Source organism: Panthera tigris, chromosome A2 (genome assembly GCF_018350195.1).
Source record: "Panthera tigris isolate Pti1 chromosome A2, P.tigris_Pti1_mat1.1, whole genome shotgun sequence".
In the NCBI taxonomy this organism is placed as follows: Eukaryota; Metazoa; Chordata; class Mammalia; order Carnivora; family Felidae; genus Panthera; species Panthera tigris.
Window position 1 is genome coordinate 141921472 of NC_056661.1, and position 19724 is coordinate 141941195.

Sequence of the window (19724 nt, forward strand, 5' to 3'; positions counted from 1 at the left end):
TCAATAAGGATCTACTGAATTAATGGATGTGTGTACTGCCTGCTACAAACACTTCAAGTTGATAACGTGGGCTAATTGGCTGAGCATTAGAAATGAGAATGGAGGACTGACCAGCTCTTTGGTCCTCCAAGTCAATAAAACTTATATAAAGCCTTTTTTTTTTAGAGATAGCGAGTTTTATTCACTTTTAATATCGGTGTCAACTATTTTAGCAACGTGAAAAAGAAATCTTCTCGTGCATTTTGTGTACTGTTTTGAATAGTAAAGATATTTTGACAGAGAATAGCAAGCAGGTAGCAAATTTTATGTGAAGCCTTAGGATGACACATAATTGTATTCTATAAAATACCTCAGTAGCCAAATCTTAGCTTCTTAACAGCTCTTGATGCAGAGCCGGTCTAAATTCAGTAGCTCCTAAGACTGACTAAATAATCTAAGGACATTACAATGCGCTGAAGATTCCCACAATTTGTGTTTCTTACTGAGTTCTTCAGTCTTTTCCACATTCCATTATATCATGAAAACAAAATAAATCCACTTAACATATTTTCTAATTTGTCTCACAATGTGCTTCTCTGACTTCCTTTGATTCACAAAGCTAAGAAAGAAAAAAATGAATTGTGTCTAGCATTCAGTCAGACCTCTGTAGGCATGGAAATGTCTGTCCCTGAAACTATACACACAAACTCCAGGTCTCAGACACGTGTTCGGCGGCAATTAGGGCGCGGTGGCACCAGCCGTCTCTCCCCGCCCTCAGCGTATTCTCCTGCCCATTTTACCCTGAAATTCTTCCTTCCTCCGGCACTGCTGCTGAGGGACAGCCCCAGTTTAGCAGGATTCTAGTTCGGAGAGACAATGGTCACCTTTTTTCGACTACCTTAAGAATGCTTATTCGTATAATGCATGCTTGCACTGCTGTGATGATACTATCTAATTGCTTAATGTCGTACCATGATTTTATTTATTCTAAAAGTTGAGGCACTGAGAGACTTATGCAAATAGACGTATCATCTTATTTGTATTTGCTCTACCCCCACTGCCCTTGAAAGTCACAATGTGAAAAGTAAGAGTAGAGGATCATTTATAAATGTAAAGCAAGAGAGAGAAAAAGAAAAGGAAGTTAGATGTCAGAACTCAGGAGATTTTGTCTGGGTAAGTATTCATTACCCAGAAAGCAAAATAAACTACTTATGGCCCCTTTTCAGATAAAACAGTATATTAAAAAAGGCAGTCCTAGGTTCAAATACAAATACAAGTACCACTTAATGTTATTAATAATTCATCTAATGCAGACATTTCCAGACTCTGAAGAATATTGTTTTGCCCTGACTAGTTCAACTAACTATATCAAAACAGACCCAACAGACATTGAGAGATTTATTTTCCAGCTCATGCATTCTCTCCTAAGTCAAATTTACAAGTTTGATCCTAATAAATTCCTATCTACATATGTCAAAATATAATGTTTATTGGGTTTAGAGCGTCAAACTGCCTTACTTTATTTTCCTGCCATGTGCTTGGTCCTACATAAAATATTCATGGACTTCTATCAGACCACCTCGCTCATGAAAGGTCACAGGTCTGGAACCCATGGTAAATTTTTTCTATTCAGCAGCAAGTTTGCTGAAGTACATTTTTTTTTTTGTCCAAACATGGTTGAAAGCCACATTGATCTAGTAAGGGATGAATGCTCATACTAATGAGCTCTCTGTGCCCTTGTTGAGTACTTTTTCCTCTGAATTAGTTGGGATTTTAAGAGTCATGCATGACCTCACTTGGAATGTTAGAGACTAGGGAATGTAATTGCCCCCAGGATGCTTGATTTCCTCCTAACTTCTGATGACAGAGTGTGGAAGAATCTTTAAACCCTCATTCTGAGAGAATAACTTTTTCATACGCACATTAGGGCTGAAGGACTATTCATTCAGAAAGATAGCATTTGTCTTTGTTTTATAAAACAGCTTGTCTCCATTAAACTACCCAAAGCTTGGAATTCATGTTTAACTTTAGTTCTCTGCTTTTCTGGACATAAACTACATGCATCCAGTTCAGCACGTATTCCCTTTCACATATAGATGTTCTTTACTTGCAGTGATTTATGTGAGAAAGGTTAATTGGAGATTCGTGGCAAAAGAAAATTATTTTACAAGATTTAATTGATCTTCACCTTCTGAAAAATTCGAAACTGCTTTTTGTAAAACTGCCCATTGCTATCTTTTTTTAAATCCTTCAACATCACCTTTCACATATGGAAAAGTGATAAGAAGGGAGGCTGAAGGGAAGTAGCAAGATGGCACAGATCGAACTAAGCCATTTCAGCTTTTTTTTGTAGTGGTTGTTGCTCTACTATAAGCTCTGCCTCCATAACTAAAACCATCATAATTATTAAGGAGCAGCTTATTCCCAGAGTCACATTACAACCAGAAAAGGAGGCATTTGTCATGCAATGGGATATCTCTGGGATAGCTCATCCCTATGAATTATGTCTGACTTTCTTTTCTCCCATTCATTTTTAATTAACATTAGGAAAAAAAAAAACCAGTCATCTTAGTAGATAACAGACCTGGGAAGAGAAACCCAGAAAGTAATGTGAGATCTTTCAGTTTTCAGTTCTGCCAAGGTGGACACATGAAAGCATTCTTCATGGAAAATCAACCTTAGTCAACACATATTCAAAGTTAAGTGACCTTGAGGGATTTCATAATTATATATATATATATATATATATATATATATATATATATATATCAGAATAAGAATAAAATAGACTGAATCATCTTGAGAGAATATAAGTAAGCCAAAAGAAAAGTGGGAAAGCATCCTAAAGAAAGAAGTTAAATCCAGAGAAGGGTTGGCATATGCATTCTTGTACTTACCTTTTCTGCAGACTGGGCTGTACCAAAAAAGATGGGAATGAAAGCTAACCAAATGATGCAGGTGGTGTACATGGTAAATCCAATAGGTTTGGCTTCATTGAAAGTCTCTGGGACACCTCTCGTTTTAATGGCATACACAGTACAAGTGACCATCAAGAGGATACTGTACCCCAGTGAACAAATGAGCGAGAGATCAGAAATGTCACACTTGAGCACTCCCCTGGCATTCTCTGGGTCTAGAGTCCGCTGTTCTCCATAGTCAATGATGATGTGGGGGGGGTCCACAACAAACCAGACACACACTCCCAGGAGTTGGACGGAGATGAGGCTGAAAGTGATCACCAGCTGGGATGCTGGACTAATAAACTTGGGCGCTGTGACCGATTTCTTGCCCTGCTCAAATATTCGGTGGATTCTGTTGGTTTTGGTAAGAAGGGCTGCATAGCTGAAACACATGCCAAGTCCTAGAAAGATCCGGCGGAAGGAACATATGATTGTATCTGGCGCTGCAATCATTAAAAAGGTGATTGAATAACAGAGAAAAATCCCTGTCAGGAGCACATAGCTAAGTTCTCGTCCCGAAGCCCTTACAATAGGTGTGTCATTATAGCGGACAAAGGTCACGATCACAAAGGTGGTGGCGATGATTCCCAATATTGCAACGAACACAGGCACCACAGCCCAGGGAGAATGCCATTCTAGTTTGATGATGGGAATAAGCTGGCAGCCTGTGTGGTTGATGTTTGGTCTCTGATCCAAAGGGCAAAGTTCACAGGAGAGCTCATCCACCTGGTAGTTGTAACCTTCACAGCGCTCACAGTGCCAACAGCAAGGGACTCCTTTCACTGTTTTCTTCCTCTCCCCAGGCTTACAGGGCAGACTGCAGACAGACGCCGGGTGAGTGTGTTCTCTATTAGCCCACTGCATGTCTTCCACCTGTGGGGATAAAAAATTAATGAGCTTTCCATTTCCCCCCCCATTTATAATATCCTAATCCTAGCCACAGGTTTGTAATAAATCATTGAATGCTGACAGCGCAAATACAGTTTACCATAATAAGTGCCCCATTTCTTTCCCCAATATTGACTTTTTGAAAGTGTTAAATGATTGGGTCCAATAAATCATTCATATCATCAACTTGATGAGTGTCATTAGTTTCCATTTACCTCCTCAATGTTGACCAATCTGACATTCGTAGAAAGATTTATTGGCCCAAACAGTTTTGAAACTCAGAAAGAAAGAAAGAAAGAAAGAAAGAAAGAAAGAAAGAAAGAAAGAAAGAAAGAGAAAAAGGGAAAGGAAAAAAAAGCCCCATGGAAATAGGTTTTAGAGTTAATCACAAATATAAATGCCAGAGTCCCTGAAACACTGGCTTAGGATATAAACATACATATAAAAGAGTGATCCAAGGCTCTTCACCATATTTAGGGAAATTCAAATCACATTGTGTCAGTTTTGAAAGGAAATGGGAAAATTCACTACTTTAATCTCTGATAATCCTCATGTTCTCGTGGTGATAACTATATTAATGTTTTTGTCTCCATTTAAGCATGAAATAGACTTTTATTTCCCCCAGTTTTGCACTTCCACGCTGTGAAAAAGACCACGCTGAATGAGATAGCTTGATGGCAATGTTTCTAATCGAAAAAAACTAGTCTTATAAGTGGCTTAAAGCAGTGAAACTGGTATAAATGAGAAAGTCACCCTAATGTGCTTAGTATCTACTCAGTCTTCAGGTTCTACCTTCCTCTTTTGGATTAAATCACAGGATACCTCTACTAAAATAAAATATTATTTTAAGGGTATTCTGCCAATCATTGACCTCTTCTTTGATTGTTTACTAAAGGTTCTGGACCCAGTTTCAACATGTATGGGGTAGGGAAGAGGAGGTTTCCCATACCACGAAGCAATCTTAGACCCCTGCCGGGCATCCTATAAGTTAACTCAATTCTGACACTGGCTATCGGGCAATAGCATCAGATCCCACAGGTTAAGGGCTCGGGCTGCAGGACTGTCCCCTCCACTTCAGATATCAGCTATAAGTCCAGGTTGTTACATGTGCAGATTCTGAAAGACCTATAGATTGAAGGTTCCAACAACACCGGCCTTGGGTTCAATTAGTGTGCTAGACCAGCTCACAGAACTAGGACACATGTTACTTACTAGATTACCAGCTTATTATAAAAAGGATATACCTCAGGAACAGCCACATGGAAGAGATGCATAGCGGAAGGTGTGTGGAAAGGGCACAGAACTCCAATGCTTTCTGATTATGTCACTCCCCTCAAATCTCCACCTGTTCACCAACTTTTAAACTCTCTGAACTCCCACCTTTTGCGACTTTATGGAGACTTCATCACATAAGCATGATTAATTGAATTAGTGGCCATTGGCATCGATTCAGCCTTTAGCCCCTCTCCCTTCCCAAAAGTCTGGGGTGGGACTGAAATTTCTAATCTCCTAGTCACATGGTTGATTCCTCTGACAACCAGCCCCCAACCGTAGGTTATCTAGAGGGTTTCCAAAAGTCACCTCATTAACATAATTAAGACACCTTTATTGCTCTTATCACAGAAAATTCCAAAGGTTTTAGGAGTTTGTGTCAGGAATAAGGTCAAAGACCATATGTTTCTTATTATAAATCATAATACCACATTTACCTTATTAGAAACACAATCATTTTAGCAGGACACTAATATTACAAACTGGAATTATAGATCATAGGAGAGAACTTCTTACGAAAAGTAGCTACTATAAATGGTAAGTTCTATGAACAGTGATTGACACACAATTTGCCCTCAAATATTTGCTGAATTTGTGAGAAAGGAAGGACAGTGTACAAAAGAAAACCAAAGGTCCCAAATGGCATCGTGTAGGTTAAAGCCCCAAGTCTTAAACTGGCATTTACCACCTAGATCTAACTGCAGTTTCAACCTTCCCCAGTAATGTAGTCTTAACCAGGTCAGTCAGGAATTTTCTGATGGATGATGCCAAGGAGTCGGCCAACGGGCCTTCTCCATTCCCCAAAGGAAGATGAGGTAATCTGACAGATAAGACCTTCTCTTCCCCCTAAGGGAAGGTGACTTTGTCTGGAACAATCCTTTCTTTTCTTTTGCTTACAATTTTTTGCCTGACCCTCCTTCTGATATAAATCTTCCATTTTGCACAACTCCTTGGAACACACCTCTACTTGCTAGATGAGATGCTGCCTGATTCATGAATCATTGAATAAAGCCAATGAAATCTTCTAATTTACTCATCTGAATTTTGTTTGTTAACAATAGGAAGCATACCACAGCAGACCCCGGAGGAAGAAGGGGTCAACTTGATAGTACTGGGACCCAGTAACAGAAGGTTGCTCAAAGAAGCACAGAAATGGGAGCCCAAAGAACATTTGAAAAACAAAACAAAACAATACACAACTTATTTTCCCTAAGACCAGCTCTATTAACAACCCAAAAGAAGAATTACCGTATCCTATGGTGGTCTGGCTCCAAAATGGCTCCCGATAATCTCACCTCCTAGAACTCGTGAACTCATGTATTTCCCCTCCCACTGTGAATAGGGTTGATTTATGTAAACAAAAGTACATACCAGAAATTATTACATGTGATTTCTGAGACTATTCTGAGATTTCTGAGAATATTTCTGAAAAATATTCTGGTTTCTGCCCTGCTGTCTCTTGGATCACTCACCCCAAGGGAAGAACCACAGTGTCATGAGAACTCTTAAGAAGCCCAATGTAAAGAACTCAGGCCACCTGCCGACAACCGGCACCAACTTGTCATGCATGTGAGGGAACCACCTACAAAACAACCTGTCTGGCTGCACTCAAGCCTTCAGATGACTGCAGCCCCAGATGATACCTTGACTGCAACCTCATGAGAAATACTGAGCCAGAAACACTCAGCTAATAAGCTGCTTCTGAATAGATACTGTGTAAGATAACAAATGTTTTACTGTCTTAGGGTGTTAAATTTTATAGTTATTTGTTACACAGCAATAGAAAACTAATACTACTCAAAATAAGCTTATCCCCCCATTCTGTGACCACCACCAGTGTAATGTTCTATTGAGAATCTACTCAGAAGGCAGTGACGCCTGTCATTTACCAAAAATATGCCCCAAACTGGCTCATTTTGGCAATATAATTTCATCACCTTATGGTTCCCTCTCTTTGGGAACATGCAACTGAGACTATTCTCATGAATAGATCTATCACTTAAGGATGTTTTCTTTTCTTGAATGTGGGGTGAATGATTGAGGATAGAGAGCTATAATCTCCAAGCTCAATACTTGCAGAGGTTGATTTATGTAAACAATAGTACATACCAGAAACGATTACATGTAATTTCTGAGATGAGGTCATAAACAGTATCTTGGCTTCTGCCTTACTCGAGGTGGAATAGAAAATTCATGCCTGTTTAATTTCAAATGTTCTCCTTTGAGAAAATAGTGGTACTTGATGTGTCATAAGGGCACTCAAAACCATTAGCTCTTACCCTGTCTTTTCACCACAAAGGTAAAGCAATCTATCACAACCCAGCTAATTTTCTATTAGGTTTTAAAGATTTAGAAAAGCTATTTTATTTATGTATAGAATTCCATTAGGGAAGAAGAAAAAGTTAAATTGGAAACATACAGTGGTTTCTCTTGAAAATATTGAGAAAAATGAAATGCTCCACAGAATGGCAAAAGTATTGATTTTATACCCTAATGGACTCCTAAAAGATAATAAAATACTTTTGTGAAGGTTATATTTCAAAGCTAATTATTGTAAAACCAAAATTGCATTTTGTTTGGGGTTTCTATAGACATATGAGGTTATTGAAAAAAAAAAAGGCAGCCAAATATCTCAAAAACATTAAACTTCAAGACTGGTAGAGACTTTAAAGGTCAGCTTTCTAACCACATGTATAATTCTTTAATTCTTAATACATTTCATTTTCCAGAAGGAAATAAGACTTGTTAACAAAGAGATACACTTATATCAGATAAGCCTCAATACATAGGATAAATATTTATCATTATGAGCCAAATATTAAATTTTCCATGATCAATTTCTGTGTACTGAATGAATAGAAAATTATTTTTCAGAAATAAAAAATAAAGTTATAAGATAATGGGAAATACTGCAATACTTTAAATAGTTAAGAATTTTAAGAAAAACACCCACAGTCAAACACTACATATGACTTTTCTTAATATATTAATTATATTTTTGTAATTATATATTATATTTATTTTATATAATTATATATTAATTATATTATATATCATAATTATAATATAATTAATATATAATACAATTATATATTAATTATATTTTTGTAAACGTGATACATACACATGACTCCATTTTCATCAAGGAATCTATTTATATATAACTGTACTGTGTTTTGATGCCATAGTTGAAGTCTGGGAACCAACCAATACCTCAGGGAAGGATAAATAGCAAATAGTTGAATCATGATCTTATAAATACTTTAATATTTGAGATAAATAATTTATTTTGCATATGTTAAACAGTGATTAAAAACAATACTACTTGAGAGTAAATTAAACAACCTCTAGGGGCGCCTGGGTGGCGCAGTCGGTTAAGCGTCCGACTTCAGCCAGGTCACGATCTCGCGGTCCGTGAGTTCGAGCCCCGCGTCAGGCTCTGGGGCTGACGGCTCGGAGCCTGGAGCCTGTTTCAGATTCTGTGTCTCCCTCTCTCTCTGCCCCTCCCCCGTTCATGCTCTGTCTCTCTCTGTCCCAAAAATAAATAAAAAACGTTGAAAAAAATTAAAAAAAAAAAAAATTAAACAACCTCTAATTTTCACAGCTGTACTATAAAGCATAAATAAAGATCATTCAGCCCTTTTGCGCAACTTTATTAACAGATCATACCATCTTTCTTATGAGTGTCCATGCATTTTTAAAATTTGTCTTCCTTGTCTTTGACATTATTCTGATATTAGATTAGGGTTTCTTTCTAAAATATATAGTCTAACAAATGGATGATAGTTATATAGACAGACCTCCGGGGACAAAACCATAACCCATTCGTGTCTTGACAATGTTTACCAACAGTGATTCACTCTGTACGTTCCAAGCCAGTACATCTCATAGAATATGAGCCATCAACTGGTTTCTGCTGTCAAATCCAATTACTACTGCAGACAAATACACCAACAGCCAAAACCCCAAAACTTTCTGAGTGTGTTTCTTCTTCTTTTTTTAGAGAGAGATAAAGAGTGCAGGTAGGGTAGGGGCAGAGGAAGAGGGAGAGAGAGAATAATCTCAAGCAGGCTCCATGCTCAGCGCAGAGCCCGCCACGGGGCTCTATCTCACGACTGTGAGATCATGACCTGAGCTGAAATCAAGAGTCAGATGCTCAACTGACTGAGCTACCCAGGCACCCCTTGTGCTTCTATTTTTTAACCTTTAATCTTTTCAGACCAATCAACCTAGAGTAATTATTCATAAATTTTTTAAATAGACATTATTTTTTCACAACAATTTTCTTCTGTGTAGTTTTAGTATCTCTTGAAAACCAAAAAGACTATGTTTCCAAATTAAAGGCTCCATTATAATTAATAATTTCCAGTATTCATTATAAAATCCTTACTCAAATACCTCTATTATAGTATTTTCCCCATATTTTAAGTGGTATCTTCACTGATGTGATTACTATACATGTGGGAACATTTTAAATACTAACAGATAACTGATATAACCAGTCATACCATTCTGAATTACCTATTTTCCTTTTGCTCTATACATAAGCACAGTATCCATAATCATTTTGGTGACTAGTTTGCCACCCCAGTATTCAAACACCCAACTCTTCATATGACTTTATGTCATATCTGCAAATATTTCCAGTGAAACTGGGCATTTTAAAAAAGCTTTAATTACTAATTTCCACATAATCTGTAGGTTTAACAAGTGCACTAATTAGCCTAAGCATTTAAAATGTCAAACTTTCGTGTATTTTGTGAATCATGATTCACATATGAGTGAATACATGTTCCATAGTCAACCTGATAATACAACTCAAAGTTTCTCAGTATATTGGTATATATATTAATACATGAATATATATTGCTTCCTAAATATTCATCCATTTCCTTTGGGTCACACATAGCTTTCTACTCATTTTCAAAGTGGGAAGTACTATTAGGGTCCTTTGAAAATCTAATACTTACATGTGAGACGATCCGTATATTAAAGTGCTGATTTTATATAATATTACATATCCATATAACCTTTAAAAATGCAGACTTCTCAGGGCACCTGGGTGGCTCAGTTGGTTAAGCAACAGACTTAGGCTCAGGTCATGGTCTTGTGGTTTGTGGATTTGAGCCCTGTGTCAGGCTCTGTGCTGACGGCTCAGATCCCGGAGCCTACCTTGGATTCTGTGTCTCCCTCTCTCTCTGCCCCTCCTCCGCTCATGATCTCTCTCTCTCTCTCTCTCTCTCTCTCTCTCTCTCTCAAAAATAAATAAAGATTTTAAAATGCAGATTTATCCTATTTAGAAGGACAATTTAAAATAAAGTTAATAAAATTTTATCATCAAAAAAGTAAAATACTTCAGAATAAGCAAGTGCAAATTTTTTTTTCACCAAAACCTATAAAATATCATTTTAAAAAATGAAAGAAGACCTAAATAAGTGAAAAGAAACCCCATGTTCATGGATAAGATGCTAAGACAGAAACATTCCCTAAACATTAATTGACAGATCCAACATGATCTCTATCAAAATTACATCTGGCCTCTGCAGAAATTGACAAGCTGATCCTAAAATCCATTCGGAAATGTCAGGGACCCAGAATAGACAAAGCAATCATGACAGTGAAAAATAAAGTTGGCGAATTCACACTTCCTGATTTTAAAACTTACTACCAAGCTATAGTAATCAAGACAGCATGATACTGGCATAAAGATGGACCAATCAATGAAATAAAATTAAGGACCCAGAAATAATGTCTCACATGTATGGGCAATTGATTGTTAACAAGGATGCCAAGAAAATTCAATGAGGAAAAAATAGTCTTTTCAAAAAAGGTGCTGGGACAAGACATGACACCAAAACCTTAAGAAACAAAATAGAAATAGGTGAATTGGACTTTATCAATAGTAAGTCCTTTTGTGATTCAAAAGATGCCTTTATGAGAGTGAAAAGACAACCCACAGAGTGGGCAAAAGATGCCTTTATGAGAGTGAAAAGACAACCCACAGAGTGGGCAATATTATTTCCAAATTGTGTATCTGATAAGAACATATATATATCATGAGATGAAATTTAAATTTTACTTTTTTTTAAGGCATCTGACTATATATTGAATTTTTTCAAATTCTTAAATTCCAGTTAGTTAACATATAGTGTAATATTTGTTTTAGGAGTAGAATTTAGTGATTCATGGGACACCAGGATGGCTCAGTCGGTTAAGCGTCTGACTTCAGCTCAGGTCGTGATCTCATGGTTCATGGGTTCGAGCCCTGCCTTGGGCTCTGTGCTGACAGTTTGGAGCCTGGAGCCTGCTTTGGATTCTGTGTCTCCCTCTCTCTCTGCCCCACCCACCTCTCACTCTGTCTCTCAGCTCTCAAAAATAAAGAAACATTAAAAAAATTTAAAAAAAAAAGAATTTAGTGATTCATCACTTACATGTAACACCCAGTACTCATCACAAGTATCCTCTTTAATACTTATCACCCATATATTTTTATAGACCACACATATATATATATTAAAAACTCTTAGAATTAAACAGTTAAAAGACAAATAATCCAAACAAAAATGAGTTAAAGAATTGAAGAGACATTTCTCCAAAGAAGATGTATGAATGGCCAATATGCAGATGAAAAGTACCCAACATCATTAGTCATCAGGGAAATGCAAATACAACCAAAGGATCCACTAGGATGGTTATAATAAAAAGTGCAGACAGTATCAAGTGTTATTGAAGATGTGAAAAAATTAAAACCCTTTACATTGCTTATGGGAATTTAGAATGGCTCAGTTATTTTGGAAAACAGTTTGGCAGTTCCTTGACAAGTTAAACATAGAGTTGCCATATGACCCAGCAATTCTACTTCTAAAAACAATTCCAATCCAAGAAAACTGAAGGCATATGTTCTCATAAAAATCTATATAAGAATGTTCAGGGTAGCATTATTATAATAGCCAAAAAGCAGAAACAACCCAAATGTCCATAAACTGATGAATGGATAAACAAAATGTGCTATATCTATACAACCAAATATTAAAAATAAAAAAGGAAAACAGTATTAAAGATAAATAAAAAGAATAAAGTACTAATATAGGCTATAAAATGGATGAACACTGAAAATATGTTAAGTGAGAAAAATTAACGACAAAGACCACCTATTGTGTGATTTTACTTTATAGGAAATGTCCAGAAGAGGCAAATCCATAGACAGACAATAGACTGAGGACTGCCAGGGGTTAAAGGGAGAAGGGAACAGAGTGAGTGCTCAAGGGTACAGAATTTCTTGGGTGGTGATGGAAGTGGCCTAAAATTAGGTAGTGGTGATAGATGCACAACTCTGTGAATATACTGAAAAATACTGAATTATGCACTTTAAAAGGACACATTTCATAGCCTGTGAGTGATCTCGGTAAAGCTGTTATTTTTAAAAATATGCAAATTATTTAACTTGATACATTCAGGTACTATTAACGCTGGGTATTATTTGTTGCATAAAAAAACATGTTGCAGATTCACTCTGTTTAAGACACAGGTTCAATGTGGGGATCCAACAGTGACAAGGACATGGTCCCCGACCTCCAGAGACAGTGTAGGTAGGGAAAGAGATACACAAAGAGCAAGTGACAGCTCCATATGAGACTCCCTAAAAAGGGGTGAGGAAATGGTGCTGCTAGAAGAGCATCCTGCAGGGTCAGAAAGAAAGAAAAAGGTCATTAAGACCCAGGGGCAAGAAGTCACATCAATCAGAGAAACTAAAGGTACAAAAAATGTCAGGCGTGTAGATTAAAGCATGGGGTGGAGTGGCAAAGAAGATGTGAGATCATGAAGGACATAAGCCACCAAGAAGAGTTTGGATGCTATCTTACAGGTGGTCAAGGGATCCTTTGGAGGATTCTAACAAAGACAGGGGTAGTGAGTTTCATTGTTTAGAAGAATCGTGGGCTGCAGAGTGGAGGGAAGACTGATGGAGTCCAGGACTCGAGACAGACCAGTCACACAGAGGCTGCTGCAGAATTCCAGGTGACAGGTGGGGGCAACAGGAATCTGAGGGTGCAGAGTGGCCAGGAAGGGCTCTGTAAGCAGGTTTTCAGACTTTACTCTCTAGGCCATAGACAGCGATTAAAGGATTTTAAGCAAATATATGGCATGATTTTATATATATATATATATATATATATATATATATATGTATTTATATATATTATATTTGTATGGCATTATATACATTATATACATATATATGTATAGTATATACATATATAATGTATATGTATATAATATATATACATAATGTATATGTATATAATGTATATATACATAATGTATATTATATATGTATATGTACATATATATGTATATAATGTATATATGTTATATACATTATATGCATATATACATATATATTTATATTATATTTGTATGGCATTATATACATACATATATGGCATCCAGACACCCAATTTGACAGTCATTCTTAGCATTCTCTGGTGTGTGTGTGTATATATATATATACATATATATACATATATATATAATATTTATATGGCATTATATACATACATACATATATGGCATCCAGACATCCAATTTGAAAGTCATTCTTAGTATTCACTGATATATATATATATTTATATATTTATATTTATATGGCATTATATACATACATATATTATATGGCATCCAGGCATCTAATTTAAGAGTCATTCTTAGCATTTGCTGACTCCCACCCCTCATGTCTAATCAATCACCAGCCACAGGGCCTTGCATGATCTTGCCCCTAACTCCCAGGTAATGACTGACCATTACATATCAATCCTCCCGACTCCCCTATTACACATTCACACAGCATCTTGTCGTCTCCTTCAGTGGAAGCTTATAGTATGTAATTATGTATTTATTTGTTTGGTTTTCTTTTTATTTAAATAAGTGGTTTTATAAATGTTAGGTTATGTTCCTCAGACTCGCTTAAGGGGTTTACTTAAAATATGGATCCCCGGGCCCCAGTTCTTAAAGATTACAATTCAATAAGTCTGGGAAGGAACCTCAGGTTGGGATTTTTAAAAGCCCTTCTTCCTGCGATTCTGACAGATGTAATTAGTAAACCATACTTTGCTAAGCAGTAATTTAAAATTTATTTTCCTCAGAAGAGTAAGAGCCAGGTCTTTTTTTCTACTGTTGCATCTCAGAGCCAATTGTGGTGACTAACTCCCAATAGGTATGAAAAAATAGATGTTGAGTGAAGGAAGAAGAAACGAAAGAATGAGCAGGTGATGGTACCTTTCATTGAATAGGGGCATCCAAGGGAATGACTGGTTTTAAAAGGTAGATCATGACTTGGTTCTCTAGGAGCTCAAAATCCCAGTGAGGCTTCCAAGCCAAGAAACACACAAATCAGATGAACACTTGAGCTGTATTCATGAGTCAGGTTTGCAGGAGGTAAAGATTTCAAAGGAACAGTCATGTGCAAGGCAGTTGAGACCATGAATATTTATTAGTGAATTCTCATCCACAGAAACAGGGATAACGTGAAGGGAAGACGGCACAAAAGGAGCCCTGGAAAGAGCAACTTTTAAGGAGCAGACTCAGCAAGATCAGTAAAGGAGGATGAAACAACATGGCCAGATGGAAACTAGGTAAGAATATAGTCCAAGGTCCATGAAACCAAATAGATAATTTAACGAATGAAGACATGGTTAGTGATGTCCAAAGACACAAATTTTCTGAGGATAGGATTTGAAAAGGGAACGTCCCTAGTTACCTTCATGAGAGAAAATTCAGCTTTTGTGTGAAGTCTTCTCTTATCTAATCCATACCAGGCAGGTAGGTATGTTTCTCCCTTGTATTTCATTATAATTCATTATGTATTTTATCATAACTCTTTGAGATTATATTGTGATTATCTGTTCATGTGTCCATTTCCCCACTAGACTGAGAGCACAATAATCTAAGGTCAGACATTTTTTTTATCTCCTTTTAGTTTTAAGACCTAGTAGTCAATAGAAAGTCAATGTTTCATAATACATAAATTGATTAATAAATAGAATGTACAATAAATACAGCTATGATTATAATTACTCTCCATTCAGTGTTTTGAATAGGCATGGCTTTAGGCAGTAGGCAGATGTGGGTAGTAAATTTATTCTTTCCTCAATCTGTGTGGTGTCTATTTCATCCATACCCCTAGAGAAGCTAATTTGGGGGAATTATGCACTCTGACACATACCTCACAGGCATATTGGAAAGATCTAATGAGTTAGTATCTGTGAAAGTGTTTTGTGAACAGAAAATGTAAAAGACAGGTAGAGACCCCACATACATTTCAATTTAAGACTGAGAGGCAGCACTGGAAAAAGGTCCTCATTCTCTACCTATAATTAAATATAGCTGCTCTGTCTAAAAATTATGTTAGCAGCCACAAACAAAAAGCCACCATATCTGGATTTCATCCAGATCTGCTATTTCTTGCTTTTATTTTCCCACAATCTCAACTCTTTTTTTAAGTTTATTTATTTATTTTGAGAGAAAGAGCACAACTAGGGGAAGTGCAGAGAGAGAGAGAGAGAGAGAGAGAGAGAGACAGAATCCCAAGCAGGTTCTGTACTGTGAATGCAGAGCCTGATGGGGGGGTCTGGAACTCACGAACCATGAAATCATGACCTGAGCCCAAATCAAGAGTCAGACACTTAACGGATTGAGCCACCTAGGCACCCCCCACCCACAATCTCAACTCTTAATGGCAGTTCCTGGTAACTGCCACATGAGACGCCCATCTTTCACCCATCTCTATGCAGAGAAAACCAGCCAGGTGAGTGCTTTCTGTCCTGAGCTCTGAGCTTGGAGAGGATGGCATCTTTAAGTGTGCATGTTGGGGTGTGTGTTGTGGAATGAATGGTTTCAGGGAAGAGTATAGGAAGTCAGACCCTCAATACTTTGGATGAATAAGATACACTAACCCTATGACAGAGTTTCACCCCTCCATAGTGCATATGCAAATATACAGGTAGAATGTGGTATTTGTAGCAATAGTATTGAACGATTTTTTTTCTTAGTTTTAAATTTGTGATAAAAATTTTACTTTGAATTCTATGGTTATTTTTAATCATAAACTATGGACCTACAACTATGTGTTACTATGTTTATAATTATATTTTAGATGACCAGAATTAGTTTCAAATAATTTTCTTAGGTTTCTCTTCATATAGGATTAATTCACCTGAATGTTTACATAAATGACTATTTGAACTCCTCAGATGATTTGGTATGTTAGTTCTTTTCTTAGTATTATTTAAAACTGTTCATACTATTAATTTAAAAGTTAGCAAGATCTTCAAATGTGACTTAGATGTCATATGTAGATAGCCACATTAAATACATTATGCCAATACTTTGTGATGACTAAATTCAATTAAGCAGATCCTTCATTGCCAATACTAAGTAGAAGTAAATACGATGAAAATCAGCTCAGGAATAAAACTCTCTATGGGCAATTTTGTAAACTTGAAGAATATTCTTTTAATTATTTACATTTCTTACTTTTCCTACACTAAGCTGATTATTAATGCATGCAGCAACTAAGATAGTTTATTACAAAGCATTTTGCAATAGTTTGAACAATATAATAGATGTTCAGTACAAAATACTTCTCTATTTCCATCTTAGCCCATATCACTCAATGTATATTTAACTCAACCAATGGAAAGTTCCAGGAAGTAAATGTCTTCAGAATGTGAAGGGTTTGAAGTGAATTATTTTCAGTGATACGCCATTTCATGTTGCTAAGCAAAAAGAAACACAAAAGTGATAATTATGAGGGGCACCTGGGTGGCTCAGTACGTTGAGTATCCACCTCTTGATTTCAGCTCAGGTCATGATCCCAGGGTAGTGGGACTGAGCCCCGTGTTATACTCTGCATTGAGCGTGGAGCCTGCTTAAGATTCTCTCTCTCTCTCTCTCTCTCTCTCTCTCTCTCTCTCTCTCTCTCTCCCTCTCTCTCTTTCCCTCTGACCCTCTCCCCCACTTGCACTCTATAAAAAAAAAGTGGTGGTGATGATGATGATGGTGGTGACAATGATAGCTAACATTTATTGAGAGAATACTATGTGCCAGAACCATCCTAAGCAATTAAATGTTTAATGTTAGGTATCCCATTTTGTTTAAGTTGTCATGGAGTGATAGGTAACTGGCCTCACCCACATTATAGTTATTAAATGATGGAGGGGGCCTGAAACCACACATTCAATCACAGCATTTTATTACCAGCAGTGTTTGAAATAATAGTCCACGTGGAAGGAATATGGCACATAGACAGAAGAGGCCCTAGACAAGAAGAGGAGATGAATGAGAAAAACCAGGGCAGTCAGTTTACTGGAAATAGAAAAGAAAAGGTGAGTCTAAATCAGACTGAGAAAAAAGAGGCAAAAGTATTTGGTGATAATTTAAAGCATTTGTTCACACCATACCAATGCAAAGACCTTGGGATAAGATAAACCTTTGTTTTGGGGCACCTGGGCGGCTCAGTTGGCCGAACATCCAACTCTTGGTTTTGGCTCAGGTCATGATCTCACAAGTTCCTGAGTTTGAGGCCCAGGCCGAGGTCCATGCTGTCAGCATGGAGGCTGCTTGGGATGCTCTGTCTCCCTCTCTCTTTGCCCCTCCCCAACTCAAGTGTGCGCTCTCTCTCTCTCTCTCTCAAAAATAAACATTAAGAAAAGATAAACATTTGTCTCATGGTTTAACTATACTTAATCCTACTGAATCGTATCCCCTCAGAATCATTACAGTGAAACACTATCTCCAGCTATTTCATTGCAAAGAAGAGCATCATAAAATTTATTTTATCAGTTTAGCATACTTTATTCAAACTGCTTATACAGTACTCTTCCTGCCTGAAAGGTACGTATAATATAGTCCATAAATATATGCACAATTTGGTCATTTATTTGAATTAAAAACGGAAGACAACACTTAAAAACATTACTATTCCACATCGAATTCTTAGGGATTGCATGGCTCTTTCTATATTCTACCCTCATAGAGATAGACATGAAACTGCTAAACATCAACAAAAAAAGGCTCCTGCAGCCAGAGAGAAATAGAGCTATCACAACTGAGACACAGTGTAAAAATAAATGACTTCTGAAAAATGGAGAGAACCTGATGTTGCCTTTCAGCCCCAAACCTAGAGGCAAAAGGTTCTTCCTGAGGAGTGCGGAGAATACAAAGACTGAGAGAGATTAAGACAGAGTTCACTTGGACTCAGCAGGAGCAGAGTGACCAAGCAGAAAAGAACAGAAATGAAAGAGAAATTGAATGGTAGAATAGGAGACTATGGATGCCATATTTGGGGAATATGACTCACAACGGCACACTTTAATGTTTTCCAGAATTGTTTGTATCTGTGCTGCAGTTAATAGGATCAAGTGGTAACTACAGCTTTTGAAATACAATGTAAAGACTTGTTTAGAATGTGAACTCTGAATAACAGCAGACATTAAAACTGAATTATCTGAAAGTTGTAGGAAAAGCCGACATGATATTAAGACATGCTTATTCCAACACCGAGTGACAAACAATATATGTGAATTAAGGCAACATAATAAGACAAGGGGCTCTATGACATCAGAAGAGAAACATTTCCAACCAGCCCTATCTAGCTAAGGGTTTCCTCAATTTACAAAGTAATAATTTATTCACTTATTCAAAAATGTGAATTTCAATAACAATATAATCAACAGAGTAGGCACTAGGAATGTAAAAATGAATGAAGCAACATTTATGCACACAAAGAGCCAATTTAAAAGGGATTCGAATTCAACACTAAAACCATGTGATCAAATATTTGATGTTTGTGAAGCTGGGTTACTTTCTTTCCCCCTAACTTGGCAGAAGACTCGAGATTTACTCTCTGAAGAAGGTAAAACATAGGGTCTCTTGGATACAGGACACCTGGCACAACGAATCCGGTACCACATTTGGGGCGCCTGAGTGGCCGGTGAAAACAGGAATATTGAATCATGAGTTTTCCAATCCTGTTCCCCTACCTGGCTCAACGAGTACTGTCAGCCTAGCTTACGTGCTCTAATCAGAGGCTTTAAAAGATCCATCTTTGGGAGACTTTTAGATCCATCAGTCTAAAAGATCTAAACATTCTGACACTAGGTGATTTCCCAGTGATGTCCACTGTTGGCAAACATACTCTTGTGCAGAGTTTTTAATCAGCCTTTTAATGCACCCTTAATTATGAGTGGAATTCAAGGATCACTGGGCACGAAAAATTTTCTACCATGTAAAATAGACATTTAATCAAACAAATAGGAGGAAAAAAACCCAATTTGAGAAAATAGAGGCTATGCCTGGAAAGAAGACCATCTAAAACTTAAAAGCTTCAGAGATTTTTTTTAATGTTATGAGTAAAACAAAAAGTTGTTTCTGTAAGGAAAAAAGTAACATTCAGAGGGTATAAAAACTCTCATACATCAACTATAATAGTTATTATAGAAATATACTTACATTAATTATAATTCATAGTTGTTTATAATTATGATTATATAAAATACAATTATAATTCTGAATTATAATTTCAGAAATGGAAGGCAACAGAAGAATTAGAAGGTGAAGGTAATCTCCTAG

The 19724-nt window shown here is 36.8% G+C and overlaps 1 protein-coding gene across 1 annotated transcript in view; it reads right to left on the reverse strand.

The window, feature by feature from the left end:
* GRM8 (glutamate metabotropic receptor 8) overlaps window positions 1–19724 on the reverse strand; it is a 755100-nt gene that overhangs the window by 76939 nt on the left and 658437 nt on the right. The window contains exon 8 of the mRNA XM_042971356.1: window positions 2877–3812. Within this exon, the coding sequence (XP_042827290.1) occupies window positions 2877–3812 (936 nt within the window). The remainder of the gene's footprint in view (window positions 1–2876; window positions 3813–19724) is intronic.